This window comes from Budorcas taxicolor, chromosome 4 (assembly GCF_023091745.1).
Source record: "Budorcas taxicolor isolate Tak-1 chromosome 4, Takin1.1, whole genome shotgun sequence".
NCBI classification, from domain to species: domain Eukaryota; kingdom Metazoa; phylum Chordata; class Mammalia; order Artiodactyla; family Bovidae; genus Budorcas; species Budorcas taxicolor.
Genome location: NC_068913.1, coordinates 89,827,645 through 89,851,526, shown reverse-complemented (window position 1 = coordinate 89,851,526; position 23,882 = coordinate 89,827,645). Strand labels below are relative to the sequence as shown.

The window sequence follows — 23,882 nt, the reverse complement described above, 5'->3', positions numbered from 1 at the left end:
GCTAGACAGCATTTATTCAGATCCTTTTGCTCAGAGTTTAAGATTGGGTCTGGGTGGATCATGTGGTCCAGAAGGGACTGGTCATTTCTGGGGCTGGACAGACATTGAGATAAGGCATCCTTGGGTTAAATATACCAAGATCACCTTCAAGAAGTAGCTGGAGAAGACCCCCTAGGAATGAGAGTGGTGTTGCTGCTACTTCCTGTGTCTTGCAGAGGGAAATAAGCCACGCCTTGTAAGGGGCTTCTCGAAATAAAGGACCTGAAACTTAAACTTAACTGACTTTCTGGTAAATCTGCCTGACTCCTTAGAGCATAGAACATGTATCTGGTTGAATTTTCTCTTTTCATAAAAGTCCTTTTCTCTCATGCACTAGTAATCTTCTGTTTTCCACTACCTTCACCGCCTCCATCCTCTCCCTTCCCTCTCCAAGAATAACATAAAAATTTTAAACCAAATGGATCCGTAGAGGAATGAAGTTATATTAAGGGTATATGTTTCTTATAGAATCATTTAGATGGGATAAGGTAAAAATATGACAGTATAGGAACTGGGATGAATCCATGGGTATCATGTATAGTGAACAGAAAACAAATGTATCCAGAGCTGACCAATATATGACCTTTGGCAAAACAAGGTGACCTCATCTATAAAATGAGAGGGTTGGATTATATGCTTGATAAATTTACGGTGAAATGGTATCAGACAATAATTTGGCTTTAAGATTCAGGAATACCCAAATCCTATCAGTGACCAAAATACCTATCTTTCTACCCTCTCATTCAGAACTGTTACTTGCAAAGGAAAGTGGTAGTAGAAACTGTACACACGCATACACCTATTAGTTTGTTTGTCATTAAGGTGCTTGGGTTTCAGCTGGTAATGTTAAACTTTGGTTAACTGAGGTGAGCATCCCACCTTCGTTCCCTGAAAACCCAAACCTGAACTTCAAGTTTTACCGTAATCCAACTGACCTGGCAAGAGAGAAGCAGACAAAGAGAAAAGGCATCAGAAGAGGAAAAAGAACAACGTTTAAGGAAGTCCACATAAGCTGCAAGAAAGGGAGAGGCAGAAGAGAGCAAGCCATACCTATGTGCTGACACTTTTTAACAGAGTCCTTACCTACCAGTGTGTATGAGATGACCCAGTCTGTAATGAGATCAGTATTCCTCTCAGAGCCTTTATCTGTAATTATCTTTGAAGTATAAAATTAAGAGTACAGCAGGCCTTGTCGTTTGTAATTCTAGCGTCTATAATTTTGATTGTTTGCAGGCAATGCTGAAGATCTGTGCCATACAGTTTACAGTGTATGTATGAGTTTAAATCACAGGCACCATGTGACGATGTGTGGCTGTGAGTGGTTTAGTGAGTGCAGGTTCAATATAAAAGAAATGGAGAAAGGAGCTAAGTTACCTATTTATTATATGTCAGTGTGCTTAGTCACTCAGTCGTGTCTGACTCTTTGTGACTCCATGAACAGTAGCCCACCAGGCTTAGGATTGTGGGATTCTCCAGGCAAGAATACTGGAGTGGGTTGCCATTTCCTTCTCCAGGATTACACGTCATGCTTTTTAGTGTTAATATCTTAAAAAAGTACCCTGCATCTCATAGCTATTGCTGCAAATACCACTAAGGTTTTTGTGATTTTGAGATATCAGGGCTTCCCTGTTGGCTCAGTGGTGCAGAATCCACCTGCCAGTGCAGGAAACATGAGTTTGATCCCTGGTCTGGAAAGAGCCCACATGCCGCCGACCAGCTAAGCCTGTGCGCCACAACTGTGGAACCTGTGCTTTAGAGCCCCTGAGCCGCAACTGCTGAGCCCACGTGCGGCAATAAACATGAGGCCCGAATGCTCTAGAGCCTGTGCCCTGCAGTGAGAGAAACCACCACAGTGAGATGCCCACACACTACAGCTAGAGAATAGTCCCCACTCGCCGCAAGCAGAGGAAAGCCCGTGCAGCAACAGAGACCCAGCACAGCTAAAAATAAATAAATACACATTTTCTTAAAAAGTAGTATCAATTTATTTTTCACAATTGTAAGTATTGGCTGGGTGTTTAGTCTGCTCCTGTCACCTAAGCTCGCTCGTGCAGTAGCATTCATCTGGCAGGTCTGCTGCAAGCTGGGCTCATCAGCAAAGGCGGGAACGTGCCGGGGGCCATGTTCTCCGTGTGTGTGACCTTTCACCTAGGTTTGAGGGCAGGCCACAGTGTGCAAGGCTTTTCAAGCTGTACTTTGCTGAAGTCTTATTGGTTAAAGCAAGTCATATAGGACTTCCCTGGTGGTACAGTGGATAAAAGTCTGCCTATCAGTGTAGGAGACATGGGTTCAATCCCTGGTCTAGAAAGATCCCACATGCCACAGGGCAAATAAGCCCATGCGCCACAACTTCTGAGCCTGTGCACCCAGACTCTGTGCTCTGCAACCAGAGGGGCCACCGTGATGAGAAGCCCATGTGCTGCTACAAAGGGTAGCCCTGACTCCACAGCTAGAGAAAGCACAGCAACAAAGACCTCAGTTCAGTTCACTTGTATCCAGCTCTTTGCAACCCCACGGACTGCAGCACACCAGTCCTCCCTGTTTATCACCAACTCCCGGAGTTCACCCAAACTCATATTCATTGAGTCGGTGATGCCATCCAACCATCTCATCCTCTGTCGTCCCCTTCTTCTCCCGTCTTCAGTCTTTTCCAGCATCAAGGTCTTTTCCAATGAGTCAGTTCTTCGCATCAGGTGGCCAAAGTATTGGAGTTTCAGCTTCAGCATCAGTCCTTCCAGTGTATATTCAGGGCTGATTTCCTTTAGAATGGACTGGTTGGATCTACTTCCTGTCCAAGGTACTCTCAAGAGCTTTTCCCACAGCACAGTTCAAAAGCATCAATTCTTCGGAGCTTAGCTTTCTTTATAGGCCAACTCTCACATCCATACACGACCACTGAAAAAACCATAGCTTTGACTAGATGAACCTTTGTTGCAACCAATAAATAAGTAAATAAAGCAAGTCACATGACACTCCCCTAGGGTCAGTGGGGGAAGGAGAGTGTATATATTGATAAAAGAACTTGGACCCTGAGGGGGCATCCAGGGCCGTTAGAGGAACGATTAACCCACTGTACCATATCTACAAGCTGTATATGTCTGAAGATATCTCTCAACCAGAGAGAGGGATGTTTGATGCTGTTTTGATATGGTCTGTAACTTCATGCCACACCACTCTCTTATCTCCCACCCCGCGCAGCTTCTAAAACTCCGCTAGCACTTCCCATGGTAGGGTCTTTGTTGCTTTGTCTGCCTGGGGTGCTGCTTCCTTTCCACTTAACCGCAAACTGTTTGCTCACGTGACTCATCCCTTTTCACCCTTCAAGTACAGTGTCACTTCAGGGAAACCTTTTCATGCTGGGTAGCTGTTACACTTTCCTTGCATACTGGATTGTCCCTTTATAGCATTTGTAATAGTTACTAATATCTGCCTGCCCATTAGAACTTACGTTTCATGAGTATGTGTGTAATTCATTTTTGTGTTCAACACCTCTTTTATTCCCACCCCACCCCCATTTATCACAAGCCTGTGTTCATATTAGATTGGTGTGATTTTTTTTCATTGTTGCAATTTGCCTTTGATATTGGAATACATTCTTAAATGTGGTTATATTAGACATCATTTTAATGTACGTTTCTCACTATGTTTTTTTGCTAATGACTTATTATTTGCAGTTTATTTTAGACTATGGAAATGATGTTAGATAAAAAGCAGATTCTAGCAATTTTCTTATTCAAGTTCAAAATGGGTCATAAAGCAGTGGAGACAACTCACAATATCAGCAATACATTTGTCCCAGAAACTGCTAACAAACATATAGTGTGGTGGTAGTTCAAGACATTTTGCAAGGAGATGAGAGCCTTGAAGATGAGCGTAATGGCTGGCCATCAGAAGTTGACAGTGACCACTTGAAAACAATCATCGAAGCTGTTCCTCTTGAAACTCCTATGAGGAGTTGCTGAAGAACTCAGTGTCAACCATTCTATGGTTATTTGACATTTGAAGCAAATTGGAAAGGTTAAAAAGCTTAATAAGTGGGTACCTTATGTTCAGTTCAGTCGCTCAGTTGTGTCCTACTCTTTGCGACCCCATGAACCACAGCACATCAGGCCTCCCTTTCCATCACCAACTCCCAGAGTCTACCCAAACCCATGTCCATTGAGTCGATGATGCCATCCAACTATCTCATCCTCTGTCGTCCCCTCCTCCCCTCAATCTTTCCCAGCATCAGGGGCTTTTCCAATGAGTTAGCTCTTCGCATCAGGTGGCCAAAGTATCAGAATTTCAGCTTCAGCATTGGTTCTTCCAATGAATATTCAGGACTGATCTCCTTTAGGATGGACTGGTTGGATCTCCTTGGAGTCCAAGGGACTCTCAAGAGTCTTCTCCGTCACCACAGTTCAAAAGCATCAATTCTTCAGCGCTCAGCTTTCTTTATAGTCCAACTCTCACATCCATACATGACCACTGGAAAAACCATAGCCTTTATTAGATGGACCTTTGTTGGCAAAGTAATGTCTCTGCTCTTCAGTATGCTGTCTAGGTTGGTCATAATTTTCCTTCCAAGGACTAAGCATCTTTTAATGTCATGGCTGCAAAGCTGACCAGAAATCAAAAAAATTGTCATTCTGAAGCATCATCATTTTATATACAGCAACACTGAACCATCTCTCGATGGGATTGTGACATGCATTGAAAAATGGATTTATACAACAACTGACAAAGACCAGCTCTGTGATTGGACTGAGAAAAAGCTGCAAAGCACTTCTCAAAGCCAAACTTACACCAGAAAAAGGTCATGGTCCCTGGTGGCCTGCTGCCAGTCTGATCTACTACAGCTTTCTGAATGCTCTCGAAACCATTACATCTGAGAAGTATGCTCAGCAGATCAATGAGATGCATAGAAATCTGCAAGGCCTGCAGTTGGCATTGGTTAACAGAAAGAGCCAAATTCTTCTCCAGGACAGTGCCTGACTGCGTGTTGCACAACCAGTGCTTCAAAAGTTGAACAGATTGGGCCACGAAGTTCCTCCTCATCCACCACGTTCATCTGAGTGAGTGAGTGAAAGTTGCTCGGTCGTGTCCAACTCTTTGGGACCCCGTGGACTATACAGTCCTTGGAATGTTCCAGGCCTGAGTACTGGAGTGGGTAGCCTATCCCTTCTTCAGCGAATCTTCCCAATCCAGGAATCGAACTGGGTCTCCTGCATTGTAGGTGGATTCTTTACCAGCTGAGCCACAGGGAAGCCCCATGTTCATCTAACCTCTCACTTAACAGATCACACTTCTTCCAGCATCTCAACAACTTTTTTGCAGGGAAAGTGCTTCCACAACCAGCAGGATGCAGAAAATGCTTTGCAAGAGTTCAGTGAATCCTAACGCATGGGTTTTTATGCACAGGAATAAATAAACTTATTTCCCATTGGTGAAAATGTGATGATTGTAATGGTTGCTATTGTGATTAATAAATATGTGAGCCTAGTTATAATCCTTGGAAGGAAAGTTATGACCAACCTAGACAGCATAATCAAAAGCAGAGACATTACTTTGTCAACAAAGATCTGTCTAGTCAAGGCTATGGTTTTTCCAGTGGTCATGTATGGATGTGAGAGCTGGACTATAAAGAAAGCTGAGACCAGAGAATTGATGCTTTTGAACTGTGGTGTTAGAGGAGACTCTTGAGAGTCCCTTGGACTGCAAGGAGATCCAACCAGTCCATTCTAAAGGAGATCAGTCCTGGGTGTTCATTGGAAGGACTGATGTTGAAGCTGAAACTCCAATACTTTTGGCCACCTGATGCGAAGAGCTGATTCATTTGAAAAGCCCCTGATGCTGGGAAAGATTGAGGGCAGGAGAGGGGGACGACAGAGGATGAGATGGTTGGATGGCATCACCGACTCGATGGACATGGGTTTGGTGAACTCCGGAAGTTGGTGATAGTTAGTGATGGACAGGGAGGCCTGGTGTGCTGCGGTTCATGGGGTCCCAAAGAGTCGGTCACGACTGAGCAACTGAACTGGATAATGATTTAAATTCACGGTCGAAAACTGCTATTATCTTTGCACCAACCTAATAGGTGCTCAGATTGATTTTATTCTTTGCAGCCAAAGATGGAGAAGTTCTATACAGTCAGCAAAAACAAGACCGGGAGCTGACTGTGGCTCAGATCCTGAACTCCTATTGCCAAATTCAGACTGAAATTGAAGAAAGTAGAGAAAACCACTAGACCATTCAGGTATGACCTAAATCAAATCCCTTATGACAATACAGTGGAATTGAGAAATAGATTTAAGGGACTAGATCTGATACACAGAGTGCCTGATGAACTATGGATGGAGGTTCGTGGCATTGTACAGGAGACAGGAAGCAAGACCATCCCCAAGAAGAAGAAATGCAAAAAAGCAAAATGGCTGTGTGAGGAAGCCTTACAAATAGCTTTGAAATGACAGAAAGCAAAACACAAAGGAGAAAAGGAAAGATAAAAGCATCTGAATGCAGAGTTCCAAAGAATAGCAAGGAGAGATAAGAAAGCCTTCCTTAGCGATCAATGCAAAGAAATAGAGGAAAACAACAGAATGGGAGAGGCTAGAGATCTTGTCAAGAAAATTAGAGATATGAAGGGACCATTTCATGCAAAGATGGGCTCAATAAAGGACAAAAATGGTATGGACCTAACAGAAGAAGACATTAAGAAGAGGTGTCAAGAATACACAGAAGAACTATACAAAAAAGATCTTGATGACCCAGATAATCATGATTGTGTGATCACTCACCTACAGCCAGATATCCTGGAATGTGAAGTCAAGTGGGCCTTAGGAAGCATCACTACGAACAAAGCTAGTGGAGGGGATGGAATTCAGTTGAGCTATTTCAAATCCTGAAAGATGACGCTGTGAGAGTGCTGCACTCAGTATGCCAGCAAATTTGGAAAACTCAGCAGTGGCCACAGGACTGGAAAAGGTCAGTTTTCATTCCAGTCGCAAAGAAAGTTCAAACTACTGCACAGTTGCACTCATTTTACACGCTAGTAAAGCAATGCTCAAAATTCTCCAAGCCAGGCTTCAGCAATACATGAACCTTGAACTTCCAGATGTTCAGGCTGGTTTTCGAAAAGGCAGAGGAACCAGAGATCAAATTGCCAACGGTTGTTGGCTCATCGAAAAAGCAAGAGAGTTCCAGAAAAACATCCGCTTTATTGACTATGCCAAACCCTTTGACTGTATGGGTCACAATAAACTGTGGAAAATTCTGAAAGCAATGGGAATACCAGACCACCTGACCTGCCTCTTGAAAAACCTGTATGCAGGTCAGGAAGCAACAGTTAGAAGTGGACATGGAACAACAGACTGGTTCCAGATAAGAAAAGTAGTACGTTAAGGCTTATTGTCACCCTGCTTATTTAACTTATATGCAGAGTATAATCATGAGAAATGCTGGGATGGAGGAAGCACAAGCTGGAATCAAGATTGCCGGGAGAAATATCAATAACCTCAGATATGCAGATGACACCACCCGTATGGCAGAAAGTGAAGAAGAAGTAAACAAGCTCTTGATGAAAGTGAAAGAGGAGAGTGAAAAAGTTGGCTTAAAGCTCAACATTCAGAAAACTAAGATCATGGCATCCGGTCCCATCACTTCATGGCAAATAGATGGAGAAACAGTGGCTGACTTTATTTTGGGGGGCTCCTAAATTACTGCTGGATAGCATCCCCAACTCGATGGACATGAGTTTGAGTGAACTCCAGGAGTTGGTGAAGAACAGGGAGGCCTGGCGTACTGTGATTCATGGGGTTGCAGAGAGTCCAACATGGCTGAGTAACTGAACTGAACTCAAAATTACTGCAGATGGTGATTGCAGCCATGAAATTAAAAGACATTTACTCCTTGGAAGGAAAGTTGTGACCAACCTAGACAGCATATTCAAAAGCAAAGACATTACTTTGTCTACAAAGGTCCATCTAGCCAAGGCTATGGTTTTTCCAGTGGTCATATATGGATGTGAGAGTTGGACTATAAAGAAAGCTGAGCACCTGATGCTTTTGAACTTTGTTGTTGGAGAAGACTCTTGGGAGCCCCTTGGACTGTAAGGAAATCCAACCAGTCCATCCTAAAGGAGATCAGACCTGGGTGTTCATCGGAAGGACTCATGTTGAGGCCGAAACTCCAATACTTGACCACCTGATGTGAATAGCTGACTTACTGGAAAAGCCCCTGATGCTGGGAAAGATTGAGGGGAGGAGGAGAAGGGGACGACAGAGGATGAGATAGTTGAATGGCATCATCGACTCGATGGACCTGGGTTTGGGTGGACTTTTGGAGTTGGCGATGGACAGGGAGGCCTGGCGTGCTGCGGTTCATGATGCTGCAAAGAGTTGGACAGGACTGAGCAACTGAACTGAACTGAATAAGTGCTCAATAAACATGTGATGAATGAATATATCCAGCACCAGTTTTCTTAAATAGCTAGTAAGACCTTAAAGACTTCTTGTGCCTCTTCCTAAGGCAATAGCTGTTTTTAGTCTTGCTCCATTTTTCTTCCCTGTTGCAATTCTGTTTGTTACTGCTTTTATATTCCTCCTTATCTAGTCCTCAGTGTTGTTTGTTGTTGTGGTTTCTTTAAATACTATTCTTTGTGGAGCCTTCTGTCTTTGATGTATGCTTTTTTAATCTCTACCCTTCTCTTTTTTTTTTCTTTTTCTGATTATTTCTCATTGTGGAAATTACCAGGTGATAAAAAATCTCTTCTTTCCGGAATGAATTATTTGTGCTTTCTTTTTCTAGATGATTTTTACTGGTATTTACCACTTACTAATCTTGTTGCTATTTTTCAAATGGTGGTTTCCGTATTAGGTTGTTAGGTTCAGTTCAGTTCAGTCTCTCAGTCGTGTCCGACTCTGCGACCCCATGAATCGCAGCACGCCAGGCCTCCCTGTTCATCACCAACTCCCGAAGTTCACTCAGACTCAAGTCCATCGTGTCAGTGATGTCATCCAGCCATCTCATCCTCTGTCGTCCCCTTCTCCTCCTGCGCCCAATCCCTCCCAGCATCAGAGTCTTTTCCAATGAGTCAACTCTTCGCATGAGGTGGCCAAAGTACTGGAGTTTCAGTTTCAGCATCATTCCTTCCAAAGAAATCCCAGGGCTGATCTCCTTCAGAACGGACTGGTTGGATCTCTTTGTATTCCAAGGGACTCTCAAGAAAGAGTCTTCTCCAACACCACAGTTCAAAAGCATCAATTCTTGGGCGCTCAGCTTTCTTCTACCATGAAACAAAAGTGTTGTTATAAGTTAATTATTTAGGAAATTGCTCTTTGAGATCACTGTATAATTAATTATAAAAATTCAAATTTTTATAGTTAATTTTTTTAATGGAGAAACAACCAAACTCCTTACCTTTCTTAACTTTTAAAATTCCATTTATGTATCATATTAAAATTTCATGTTCAGGACAGTAATGGGGCATTTCATATAAATACATCCTCACAGTAAGAATATATTTAAAACTTAGCTTTTATGTAATAAGAAAACTTAGGATTGATTTTTCGCAAGTTAGATTTTAGAAACTTGGGGCTACAAATGCACATTAAAAAAAGCTGAAATGTTTTGACTAGTAATCTGGGCCATTGTGATTGCAGAAAAGACTTTTATTTATTCAGTCAAATGATTTCTTTTTTCACAGTTTATTCTTAATATTCATTGGAAATGTCTGAATTTAACACCATTGTATTTTTTTCATTAATAAAACAATAATCATTGTAGACAATTATTAAGTATTACATCTTAGTACTTGTTGTAGACAGTTGATTGTCAAGCAAGGATCTGTAAGTCCTGATATCTTTCAGTCTTTTCCCTGTCAGCTGATTCTACAATAAAGAAATGTCTGTTTTCTTTGCTCAAAATTCTTATTCTGACCTGTTATATAATGTGGTTGTTCTGATAGTGTGATTTGAGTCTTATTCAAGATGAAACCCCTTTTAATAAAGTGTTAATATAGAGGTACTCGGAAGTGGCAGTTTCCTTAGTCTTGGGTCGCCGAAGTTGCTAGTATGTGTGGGGAGGTAGCATTGACTCTGAAAAGAGAGCCTGCTTCCTAAGACTGTCCTGACTGTGGAAGGGGATGAACAATCCCCCCCTTGTTATGAATCATTTGTGCTTTAAACTTTTTCTATTTCAAGATAATTTTGTACTTATGGAAAAGTTGTAAATGCAGTACAAAGAATTCCCATATACCCTTCAAACATGTTTGTCAAGTGTTTATAACATTTTACCATGGTTTTCTCTATGTGTATGTATATGCGTATATTATTTTCTGAATCACTGGAGAATAAGTTGCTGATATGATGCCCCAAATATTTGAGGATGTGTATCCTAAAAAAAAGGTCAATCTCTTTGCATTATCATAGTATCATTATCAAAATCATATATGAAATTTTTAATTTAACGTGTTTGCTCACTTGGGGCAAAGTACAGGTGAAGTAGAATATAGGCTTATAAAACTTTTAGGTACTGAAGGGAATTACAGTCTACCAATAATTTAGAAAATTATTCTACTTTAGAATAAGATGTGTGATGTGACAAGATTTTATACAGGATACTGTGTTTCTAGAAACATGAAGGAAAAGTCATTTAAACCTAGAGAATCAGGGAAATGCTTCTTGGCTGTTGCAGTCAACCCCAGAGAGGTGGAAGTGCCCTGCTGAAGGACAGTGGTAGGGATTCACATCCCAGAATTCATCCTCCATTTTATTTCTGTCCTTGACAGTGAAAGTTCTGAGGACTGATGAACTGTTGGAATAACTCAGCACTAAAATGTCAGCAATGAGTGAGATAGGTCAGACTCTGTTTCTATGAAAGTTGATTTAGTACTTTTTTTTCTTTTAATTATTAACAAATTTTCACCCTAACATTATTGAGCTTAAGAAACAGACTGATTTCCTTTCCTACGCACTTGTCCTTAGGTTGTTTTTCAAGAATACCTTCTTGATTATGAAAGACAAGAAGTAGTTGAGTTGATTAGCTATAATTATTTTAAAGGAATGGAAGGAATGTTTTTAAAAACTTAATTAAGCCACTGTCAATCTAGAGTTTTAGGGATAGTCACTGTTTTTATTATTTCTGGCATTTGTATATTGAATGTTATGCTAGTCTTTATAATTATTCTGAATTAATCAGAAAAGGCTTTTATAAGGTGCTGTAATATATCGTTTTCAGACTTTGACAGTTTAAGAAGGAATGAAATAGGCACACTTAGACTGACAGTAACATTGTACCAAATTTTAAAAATTGTATTACTGAAAATTGCTTATTAGTTGTGTCCTTTAGTATTAAAATTTTGTAAATTGTTTTAGACTAAGGTTTATAATGCCAACCATATTTGTATAGAGAATTATAAAATTGTTTCCCAGATCTTTAAATCTTAAAAGCTGATGTTTTAAGATTTTGTTTTACATTTATGTAAATATTTAAATGAGATTTGGGGGTATTTGTGATTGTTATTAAGTCCATATATACATCCAGACAGTGTTTTACACTGTTAATGTTTGTTCCTTTGACAAGGAAATTTCCATAATGGAATTTCAAACTCTTTAATAATATATATATATATTTCCTTTTGCAAGCTGTGACTTCTTGTTTTCTAGTTAAAAAATAAAGTCAGAAGCCTCTTAGGACTTTTTCTTGGTATCTAAATTCCTAATTGTTTTTCTTTTTAGAAATAACCACATTTTTATAGCACCATATTAAAAGCTGTAATTAATATGAATTTTCCTTGGTAAACAAGTTTTCTCATCTGATTTTTAAAGTTTTCAACTTGATTTTTAACATCTTCGGTTAATAGACACAAAATCTATTTTTCTGATATTTTCAATGCTAGGGGTTTAGGGTCAAGATGCCTGTGGAGGTGTCATGTTAAGACTGTACACTTACAGCTCACTGGTATGTTCTAAACAGGCCAAGGGCACACCCACATTCTTCAATCTACTTTTTTAAAACCCAGTGTCCTAGTTTCTGAGCTGTCTTCATAATTTTTCAGCTGGCTCTTGTGGAATTTTTCCTGCTGCTTTGTGTCCTGTTCATGGCTGTCTATGAAATATAAAGATGAGATTGGTCTGCAAAAGTTAAAAACATCATCAATCACTGTTACCTGGGAAAGTCTTTCTGAAATTTTGGTCTCTAGCAGAACAGTGATTTCTGAGTTTATTAATTGGTCTTTGGAATTCTCTTATCAAGAGAAGGCATTCCCCAGGCATAGTTAAGTAAACCAAAACAGTTTCATCTCTAAATCTTAATGTAGTCTGTCTTTTTTTCACAATGCCCAGTATTCATTGAACTGATATACCAAATCATAATTGTCTCCTATTTGTGGTTATTTAAATGTGTTCTGTTTTTAAAACATAATTAATTTATATTTATATAAATATTTTGTTTTTATTTATATTAAAAATACAATTTTTAGTTTTATATTATTAATTTCTAGTTTAGGAGTAAGATTTCTGGATCAGAAAAAATTATTGTTTTCAGAGGATTTATAAGTGCTGACCTGTAAATGGGTGTATTACTCTTACAAAAATTGGGATTGAATAGTTCCATGTTAGATTGTAGTATATAGGAAACTTAATTTAGAATTAAATGAAAGTTTTGACTGTCTCATGATATCATCATGAGGGAGGTGGCAGCTACAAAACCCTAATGCATGTTCTAAGGTATCCATTGCACACAGTGAATTAACTCCTTTCCTGTGCGTCTAAAAGGGTAATGGGAGAATTTGGACAGTAGTCACTCAGATCATTTCCATATCTTCATTATAGCTTTCAAGCAGTATGGCCAGGTGCAGTTCACTTAAAATCTTTTTTTCCCTCAGTTTTACCATCTTTAAAAAAAAGGATATGTTAGAATTCATCTTTCAATATATGTTCAAAGTTACCAGCACTGTAATTAATAAGCATAAATCTTGCTTTCAGATTTGACTTAGTACCTATACTTAATGGGTTAACTGTTTTATGGAAGTCAGACTTTACCAATAGCTACTACTTTGTTGCTCAGATGGCCATTTTATGGGCTTCCCTGGTGGCTCGGCTGGTGGAGAATCCGTCTGCAGTTGCAGGAGGTCTGGGTTTGATCCCTGGGTTGGGCAGATCCCCTGAAGAAGGGAGAGATTACCCACTCCAGTATTCTGGCCTGGAGAATTCCATGGATTGTATAGTCCGTGGGGTTGCAAAGAGTTGGGCACGACTGAGCAACTTTGAATTTCACTTCATTTTATTGGAAAACAGTATATAGTACTGGGAGTAAGAATACAGGATCTGAAGTTAAAAATTGCCTAGATTAGAATTTGAGTTCTGCTACTCAACTGTGTGATATTGGGCAAAGTATCCTCTGTAACTTTGGGTTTCTTAAGCATAAAATGAAGCTTTAATAGTAATAAAAATTGAGTTATATTTAAAAGTGCTTATTAGCACATTCCTTATACATGTTAAGCCTCAATGCATATTTCAGTAACTATTTTTAGTATAGTTATTGTATTAGTTATGTGTTACTACATAAGAAATTAGTTCAAAACATAGCTTAAAATAATGATAAATGTTTATTACGTTTTTGTTTCTTCGGGTCCAGAATTTAGGAGCAGGTTGGCAGGGGGTTCGGTTCAGTGTCTCTTGTGAGATTGCATTCAAGGTGTTAGTAGGGGCTTGGTTATCATAGCGAATTTTAAATCTAATGGCTATAAATTTGATGTTTTGCAGACCATGTCTTCGGCAGTGGTACAGTTGTATGCAGCAGATCGGAACTGTATGTGGTCAAAGAAGTGCAGTGGTGTTGCTTGTCTTGTTAAGGACAATCCACAGAGATCTTATTTTTTAAGAATATTTGATATCAAGGTGAGTTTTGTTTTGCCTTCACTTAAAGTGTAGATGATTAGGTTTTCTACCTCAACTGTAATTTAGTATAGATTTGTTTATCCTTTATGTAATATTTAAATTAAACTTAATATTAGAAGAGTGAAGCTTGATTCAAGATATTGAAGCATGGGCGTTGTGATCAAATTGGCAGTAAACCCTAAGCCAAATGTGAATAGTTCCCCATATTATCTATCCACACATTAAAGGTTTTCCTGGTTTGTCTGTTTTTTTTTCTTTTGGATCTGGACTTTTCCCACATTCTCTTATTTTCTAATGATACTCTTTTTATTCCATCCTGTCCATCACAGACTAGCATATATAGTTCTTTCAGGGAACTACGAAAGTGTATCTTAGCTTGGTGTGTTCTTATTTACTGCAGCCTGGATTTAAAGTATTATACAATATCTATAGTAATGTATTTGCTGCCTATTTTATGTTGTTTCTCAGCATAGGTATATTCAGATTTTCCCAGCTTTGTATCCCTCTGTCTCAGGTGTAAATCCACCTTGTCTTAGATTGGATGCCCTTTGTCAGGAACTCATCTCTGATAGTCACTGTAGAAATCATCTTTTTGCTGAGATGAAGTCTCTGTTTATCTTTTAAAATATTTTCTGTGGGTAAGCCTCCTTACTTAATATTTATGTGTGGCAATAAGTATAATAGGGTTGTAGTTACAAAAAAATAAAACTAACTTTGAACTTCTAGACAGTACTTACGATTAAATAGGGTGTAATCAAACTGCTTTACTTTTCTGGGCTTTGGCTTATTTATTTGTAAAGTGCACTGACCATCTGGGTCTGTTGCGGAGTATTTCCCTGAGAGTAAGTAAGTTTAAGTCACTGCCCTTTGTAAATTAGTAATTTGTAACACGCATTTCACATACTTCAAGACAGCTCAGAGATGTGGTGTACTCTTGTTACTAACAGGAGTTCAACCATGGCAGCGATTCCGGGGGGTGGGGAACAGACGCATAGTTTAAAAGACACTCCTAAGTCCTTTTCTCATCAGCAAGGAAAAGCACTATTTAGAAAGCAGATATACATAGAACTCCAAGGAGAAGAAGGAGATTCCATTATAAAGGTCATAATATGTGTGGTGGTGGTTGAGTCGCTAAATCATGTCCAACTCTGTGCGACCCCATGGACTGCAGACCATTAGGCCCCGCTGTCCTTGGAATTATCCAGGCAAGAATACTGGAGTGGGTTGCCATTTCTTTCTCCAGGAGATCTTCCTGACCCAAGAATTGAACCCAGGTCTCCTGTATTGCAGGCAGATTCTTTACTGACTGAGCTATGAGGGAAGCCCCATTACGTGTGTACAGCATTTTAAAATACTTTTGAATTGGTGGTCTAGGTGGAACCTTGCATTTCAGAATAGGGTTGTGATTATATTTCCCTAACCAGTCATCTCCAATTATAGATAACCATTGCTAAATATTACAATTAGCCACATTTGGTATTAAGGTTAATTATATTTCTTGTACTAGGGCTATCGATATGACAGTCACTCATGGATCCCTTAACCATAGTATAACCTTGTACACTTTAATCATCATTCTCTTTCTGCTCATGATTGATAGTACTTCTCCCAGTGTTTAATCAGGAGTTCAGTTAAGTCCCTCAGTCGTGTCTGAATCTTTGTGACCCCATGGACTGCAGCACGTCAGGCTTTGCTGTCCATCACCAACTCCCAGAGCTTGCTCAAACTCATGTCCATTAAGTTGGTGTTGCCACCCAGCCATCTCATCCTTTGTCGTCCCCTTCTCCTGCCTTCAATCTTTCCCAGCATCGAGGTCTTTTCCAGTGAGTCAGTTCTTCTCATTAGGTGGCCAGAGTATTGGAGCTTCAGCATCAGTCTTTCCAATGAATATTCAGGACTGATTTCCTTTAGGATTGACTGGTTTGTTCTCCTTGCTGTCCATGGGACTCTCAAGAGTCTTCTCTAACACCACAGTTCAAAAGCATCAATTCTTTTGGAGAATTAATTGATCAGAATTAATTTTAGAGAATTAATGATAATTAATTAGGAGACCACTCTGCAAAAGTTAGAAATTCAAAGATTGTTAATGAACAGTACAGAGAAGACGTAGTTAACCCTCTCAACGTCTACAGAATTGAGGAAAGGAGAATGAAATCGAGTAATATTTGATAGTGTACACTCTAAATACTGCTGATAGAACTATGCTTTGATAATCAGTGCATGTACAAAAGAATCTTACCACTTTTAACATTGATGATCTAGTAATTGTTCTAGATATATATTTGACCAAGTATATATTTGGAAATGCTTGGCTAACAAGATTATATCTTAGCATACTGAGTTCAACTCACTTGGTATGTAATTTTTATGGAAGAAACATTATCCAATATTTACTGTTTTGTTGCTACTTATTAAATTATGTGATATGTTATTTATGTGTGTATTATTTATATGTTATTTATGTGTCATTTATGTGTACATATATGTGCTCTGTGTGTAAAGGCTGTTAATATAAACAGTGCCCTAATATGAGTCATCTCCTTTATTTTTGTTCCTTTCTTTTTTATTCCTAGAGGTTTTCTTATTGGTAACTCTTACTTCAACTTTTGTTTTTTTCTAGGATGGGAAACTATTGTGGGAACAAGAGCTATACAATAACTTTGTATATAATAGTCCTAGAGGATATTTTCATACCTTTGCTGGAGATGTAAGTCATATTTCCTTTATTTCCCTGTTTAGTGTAGTTTTGTTTACATTTGTCTGTGGAAAGTATGTGCTTTTTGTGTAAATCCATTGTACAAAATGTAAGGAATTATTTTACTTTTAAAAGCCTAGTCACAGATATTAACGCCTTAATAGGAAGCAACGGCTAAGATTTAAAGGGAAAAAAAAAGGTTTCCGAGAGGAATGTAAATATAATTTGGCATGTGGAAAAGGTTTCTTTTTCATCTTCTCTGTCTTTGGGCATATAGTTTTAACCTGTCTGTGTGATTTTGGACAAATAGTTTAACTCTCTGAATTTTAGTTTTCCTGTCCATAAAAATGAAACCCCTAATCCATGGCAACTTTTAAATATTGAAGATTATATTGCCATACAAATTACTTTGTGAAAGAATAGTTCATGACCTAGAAGAGTACTAAAATACAGTAATGTTAGCTGTTCACTTCTCTCCAACTCTTGACAACCCCATGGACGGTAGCCCACCAGGCTTCTCTTTCCATGGATTCTCCAGGAAAGAAAGGGAGTGGGTAGCCATTCCCTTCTCCAGGGGATCTTCCTGACTCAGGGATCGAATCCAGTTCTCCCGCATTGCAGTCAGATTCTTTACTGTCTGAGTCACCAGGGAAAGTGAGACAGGGGAAACAGAATTTTAAAAATTTATTGCCTGTACCTGGAACAGGGCTTCTTTGGTAGGTCAGGGGTAAAGAATCCACCTGTACTGCAGGAGATGCGGGTTCAACCCCTGGGTTGGGCAGATCCCCCGGAGAAGGAAATAGCAACCTACTCCAGTATTCTTGTTTGGGAAATTCCATGGACAGAGGAGCCTGGAGGGCTGCAGCCCATGGGGTCACAAAAGAGATGGACACAACTTAGCAACTAAACAATGGCAACAACAGCAACATACTGGGGGACAATGTTAGAATGATTTTTGTACTATATACTCACAGGAGTTGTCTGAGGGAGGACTAGACGATGAGTGACTTTAATATTCTTTGTTTTCATATTTGTATTTCCTAGATTTTGTACAATAAAAGGTTGGATTAGATGATATATCTGTCTTTTCAAAATGTATTTTCTTCTTTCTTTGTTATTTTTCACATTTTTCTTCATTGTATGTAAATATATGTACATATATAAAAGTGTGACTAAATGCCATAATAATGTCAGTGTGTTCTCACACTTTTAATAATGTATGTGAATACCTATAATTAAGCTGCAAAATAAAATCATAAAAAAGAAAGAGTTGATCTGCATTTGATCAATGTTTCTAGTGTTTGCCTTTTCAAATCCAAATGTTTACAGAGATCTATTGAAGGATCAAATTCTGTTCACTTTTTTTTATTGAAGATGAAGCATCAGTTTAACATTTGCGTGTCTACTGTAACATAATAGTAGTCTTTTACTCTACCTTCTCCATGCTTTTTGCCTTCTTAAATTATTCAAGTGATAAAGTAAGTTCTTGTGTGCTAGTAAAGTGAAGCTTGATTTCTTCAGAAATGTACTTTTGTTGGTTATTAACTTAAATAAAGCTAAATTTATGGGTTTTGTTGTTTACCTTTTCTGTTGAAAATATTTCAGACCTGTCAAGTTGCTCTTAATTTTGCCAATGAAGAAGAAGCAAAAAAATTCCGAAAAGCAGTTACAGACTTGTTGGGACGACGACAAAGGAAATCTGGTAAGCATTTTTTAAAAATTTCTTTAAACGGGAGCTGGCTATAGCTTACGGGACATATCTGTTCTGCCATCTATTTTTGTAAACAAAGTTTTATTAAAAACAACTCTGCTCGTTGGTTTACATACTGTCCTTGACTATATTTTCTCCCACAACATAGTTGGATAGTTATGACAAAGACTCTGTGAAGCACAAAGCCTAAAGTAATTACTATCTGGCCCTTTACACAAAACAGGTCACTAATTTTCCTTTTAAAAAACTACTATTTTTATTGTTTGTTTTTTTTTATAAGATTTTTTTAGAGAACTCCAATAATCTTTTTTGTTGATAATATTTAACATACACTGACTCTTAATGTTTGCATTTTTATTCCATTATTTGTAACTCACATTTTAAAAAGTATTTTATATTTTGTGAACAAAGACTTTAGACAAGCCTAGAAGCAGATATGCAAAATTGCAAACAAGATCTGTAAACATTGCTTTTTCTGTGTTTTATACCTAATGTTGTATTTTATAAAATCATAAGGAACTTAGTTTAATGCATGAGACTCTAATATATATAAGACATTAGCAAATGATGCAGGATAATATAGAGCTTTAAATTCATTGATGTAGAACTAACTACTCAACAGTAGTCAAATACCAGGCATCCCTGTTGTAAAGTGGGAGAAAGGTGATTAGGAAAAGTGAACCTCTCCAGAATCATCTTCTTAAGCAGATCACTTATAGGACAAATAGCTTATGGGAGATGTGACAAGCAAATAGATCCCCTTGAAACTAGCTATGCTCATATATTCCTTGAAAAGTCTTTTTGTACGTCCAAGTATACGTTACCCCAGTTTGAAAATCACTGTATTCAAGGATCTGCTTTACCAGTAAGAGGGAATAAGTCATGAAAAAGCACAGGAATGTAAAGGCATGTGTTACATTTTATACATGTTAACTTATTTTAATGGGTTTCCAAGAAGGAGGTAATGTGCAAAATGAAAATAAAATGAACTGAGTTGTTGCCTCGCTGTCATCTTATTATATCCTCTGTGTAATGAGTGAATAGAATTATTAGGCACCTATTGTTTTTTACTTCTTTTTGGAGCTAGGTTTGTTTACCGCTTGATTCCATGCTGTGGAAGAATTTAATTCTGTGGAAGAATTTGAGGTTCAGTTCCTATTTCAGTGACGTGTTGTGGTGGTAGGCCAGAGGCTCCCTGGAACTCCTTTTAGTCAAACTATGTGACATTTTCAATATAAAAAAGTTTAAAACACTTCTTACCATATGGAATAATTGACTTTGAAATAGATAGGTCACCTAAAGGTGTCTTTCGCCTGGTGCAGGAATTCTGTTTATACAGTTCCTAAGCTTTTAGTCATAGTGTTTCAGAAGCAGAAAGATGGAAACCCACATGGGAGATAGCTGATTCATCACTGGGCATCCTGTCATGCTAAGTCAGCCTTCAGCCTCGCCTCTCTTTAACTTAGATGCACGGGGGCCGCCTTTTGGAGCAGCAGATAATCAGCCAGTTTTAATTTGAAAGCAGTCTACCTACTGTGCCCTCCTTAGGCCTTCACTTGTTTAGCTTAACCACTTCCATTTTGTTACTCCTCACATGATACAATTTATAGACTCACTGTCTGTATATTGTGTTCTGAATGCACTGTAGATTTTTATATCTTCTTCAAATGATCCACATTTAGAAAATGGTCCTGCTTCAAATATGATGTCCAGGTTTGAACATAGTACTCCAACCATGGTATGACTAGTACTGTGATATTAAAAACTTCCCCTGATACGATTAAACACTCTTCTGCTAACATTTCTAGCGAACACTTCACACCATTCGCTCTCATTTTTAGTTCAACCAAAGGTTCTTTTTTTCTTAACATGGTTCTCAAGCCAGGATAGTGTTATATTTCTAAGTAATTGCTTTTTAGAACTTATACTCTGAACTTCACATTATCTCAGCATATTTCCATGTTTGTGTCACCACCAGTTTAAGAAGTATTCCCTCTCTGGATGCAGATGTAACATCACCTTGGAAACCAGAGATTTGACATTCATGGACACAGGATGTGCTTATATCAAATGTTACAGAAAATTACTTCATCAGACCACCAGATGGAGTAATCCATTTGTATTTCCCATTGCCAGGATTTTCAAATTGCCCCTCAGTTAAATCCTATTAATTTTAGGATTGTGACTGTTTAGAAACTAAATATTTTATTATATTTTTATTTATGGTATTTGGAAAATTTGGAATATTTTGGAAATATGATTTTGGAAAATTTTGTATTACAAAAATCTGTGGAAATTGGGTTTGCTGGAAATTCTTCAACCACTTTTGAACTTCCATGAAGTGAAAATTGTGTCAAAGCTAGTATGAATGCAAGAGTACGAGTATGAATGCAACAGGTTAATAGCGGTTCTCTTGATGTTACTCCTACTTAGTTGGCTGTAGTTTTCCAGTGTTATTTCTGTCTGCCCCCGTGTTTACGCATCTATAGGTGTTTTCATTAGCTTTATGCTTTCATTCAGTCCCATAGCTTTAAATACTATTTGCTGCTGACTCCCAAAATTATATCTACCCCCTTTGACCTCACTCCTGACCTTCAGACTTGTGTGTTCCAGTTGTGTGTCAGAATAGCCTTCAAACTTATATGTATGAACAGAACACTTAATCTAGGCTCCCCAACCTGATTTAGACCTGGTCCTACTCTCCTGGTCTTCCCCGTCCCAGTAAAAGGCATTGGCTCCACCTTGTCACTCTGGCTCACAATGGTTCTTCATAAACCCTATCAGTGAGTCCCATTGTCTCTACCTTCAAAAACATGTCTTGAATCTGTTTCTCACCACCTCTGTTGCTACCACCCTAATGCAAGCCACCGTCGTTTGTCATCTGGACTACCTAACGCTCTCACTTGTCCCTCTGCTGTCACTGTACTCTCTCTTTTCCACATAGTAACCAGGCAGAACTTTTAAAAACAGATTAGATCATGCCAATTCCCCTGTTCAAAACCTTGTAAGAGCTTCCTGTCATATATGAAATACAGTCAGTATTCCTTAACCCATGTCTTGCAGGATCCTACATGCTCAGTTCCCTGGTTTCCCTTCTGACTCTCTCCTTCCACTCTTCTTTTGGTTCACTGCAGTCCAGTATTATGGTTTTGCCTTTATGCTGTTCTCTCCTGAGGGCCTTTAAATATGTTCCCTCTCTTGCTTTATTCAAATGGTGCCCAAATGTCAGTTCCTCAGAGAAACTCTTATTATCCACTTATAAGAATAAGACAGAGTTTAGATGAGTTAATTTTGTATGTTGGTTTTTGTATTACATACGTCTAATAATATTCTTTCAATTTATTTCCCAACAGAGAAAAGACGAGACCCCCCAAATGGTAAGTTCTTCAATAATTATTGATCAAACAAAGTTTAGATTGTAATTTAATCCTTGTAGAAACAAGTATCATAGACATTGTGCTCAGTTGCTTCAGTCATGCCCAGCTCTGTGCAACCCTATGGACTGTAGGCCACCAGGCTCCTCTGTCCATGGGATTTTCCCGCAAGAAAACTGGAGTGGGTTGCCATTTCCTTCTCCAGGGGATCTTCCGACCGAGGGATTGAACCCAAGTCTCTAACATCTCGGGCATTGGCAGCCAGGTTCTTTACCACTAGCGCCACCTGGGAAGCCCCATCATACACATTAATACCTACTATTTAATATGTATGATTAAATATTATAGTTCATTGTGTTCTTATTTTAAAATAAATAATAGGTGGGGACTTAGAAATGTACTATTCTTTGGCTTTTTTCTAGGATGAGGGAAGACAACAAGGGGTGCCGTTCACTGTTAATTACATCTTAATTCCTTATGTACAGTTGATTTAAGTTCAAAAATTATACAAACTGGTCTTAATGTCTTCCTTAAAAAACAGTAAATTTTATCTATCATATTTCTTCATTTCCTACTTTCATGTTTCTTTTTTTTTTCTTATTTCAAAAGATTATTTTGCAATGTGAATATGAAACTAGCCCCTTTCAGAATGAACACTTAACTGTTCTGGTGTGTTTAAATAAATAGTAGCTGTGCTTACTGTGCTGATGTGTTTAGAACACATAGTAGCTGCACATAATCCTCTTTAATTTGATAATGAAGTAATGTGGATTGAAGTATTAGTAACTGAAATAATGTAGATTGATTTATTTAAAATATATGTAGTTACACTAAAGAATAAAAACAGGATACTAAGATAGAAAGGACAAGGTCCTAGATCTTTTGTGCAGAGTTTCATCCTGGGTCCCATAAACCCTAGCTAAAGTTTTGTGCTAAATATTGTATATATGAGAAGGAAATGACAACCCACTCCAGTATTCTTGCCTGGAGAACCCCATGGATGGAGGAGCCTGATGGGCTATAGTCCATGGGGTCGCAGAGTCGGACACGACTGAGCTACTTCACTTTCACTTTCTTTTCTCTGAGGGGAGAGGATCCATGGCTTTCATCACATTGAAATGGGATCCCTGATCTTATGATAGTAAAGATACTTTGTTCCAGGAGCCTTTGTTATAGTGGGAAATATAGCTGCTGCTTTTTCAAAGGCATCTCAATTCTCTCATCAGAATGTAGGATGATTATTCAGGGAAACACTTAATATAATACAGAGTTCTTAATGTATGACAACTATTGGTGGTTGTTGGTTTTTGTTTCTTTTAAACCAACATATTACTTTCTGATTTTGTCCTTAAATTTGTTTTTGTGATAGAATAACATGAACCAGACATTGCTGTATTAGATTTTGGATTATTTACCTTATTAGAATTTTTCTAAAAACTTGACTACTTAATATGTGCCAAACATTGTATACTTTGACTTTCTCTTGATTAGAAATTTTTAATACTTAGGTTACAGGACTGCTTGGGGATAAATAAAGTAATCAAAGTGTTTAGCATGGTGCTTAATACTAGTTACCACGATGAAGACAGTGACAGTGATCATACTTACAGCTACCCTTTAATGGTCATTTCCTACCTGCCAGGCATTGTCCAGAAACCACATGAAGTAGCAGCTATTATCCCTGATGTAGGTGAGAAGACTGGCACAAATAGGTGACTTGCTCAGGGTCACAGAACTAGGAAAGTGGAGCAAGATTCAGTCTCAAGTGTTCTAGCTCCAGAGCCTGGCTCCTTAACCACTGTGCTGTAACCACTGTGCTACATACATCAGGATGGTTTTGAAGGAGAAACTGAGACCTAGAGAGGCTACATAACATGCCTTGAGGTGTGCAGCTAATTTGTCACAGAAACAAGGGAAGCAGAGCAGCTGAGCCAGAAATCTTTCATCTGTGAACCTTTAATGTAGCATTAGAAGTTTTTCCACTTGTTGTGTGCTCAATATTTTAATCTCCTCTTTTAATTTATTAAACTATTTGGCCTTCTGTGAGCATATATTAAGTACTAGTGTGGAAGGCTTCCTAGTGTTAGCATCTTTAGGGGAAGTAATCTGAGATTATAAAGTGTAGATGTTGTACAAATAACATAATTAAAGTTAAGGATGTAAGTACTCTTTGATTTTGTAATTTAATC

At 38.4% G+C, this 23,882-nt stretch overlaps 1 protein-coding gene across 1 annotated transcript in view; it reads left to right on the top strand.

The window, feature by feature from the left end:
• The window catches only part of WASL (WASP like actin nucleation promoting factor), an 81,666-nt gene that overhangs the window by 30,989 nt on the left and 26,795 nt on the right, over positions 1-23,882 (top strand). The window contains exons 2-5 of the mRNA XM_052638585.1: positions 13,779-13,913; positions 16,534-16,620; positions 18,214-18,310; positions 21,673-21,696. Coding sequence (XP_052494545.1) covers positions 13,779-13,913; positions 16,534-16,620; positions 18,214-18,310; positions 21,673-21,696 — 343 coding nt within the window. The remainder of the gene's footprint in view (positions 1-13,778; positions 13,914-16,533; positions 16,621-18,213; positions 18,311-21,672; positions 21,697-23,882) is intronic.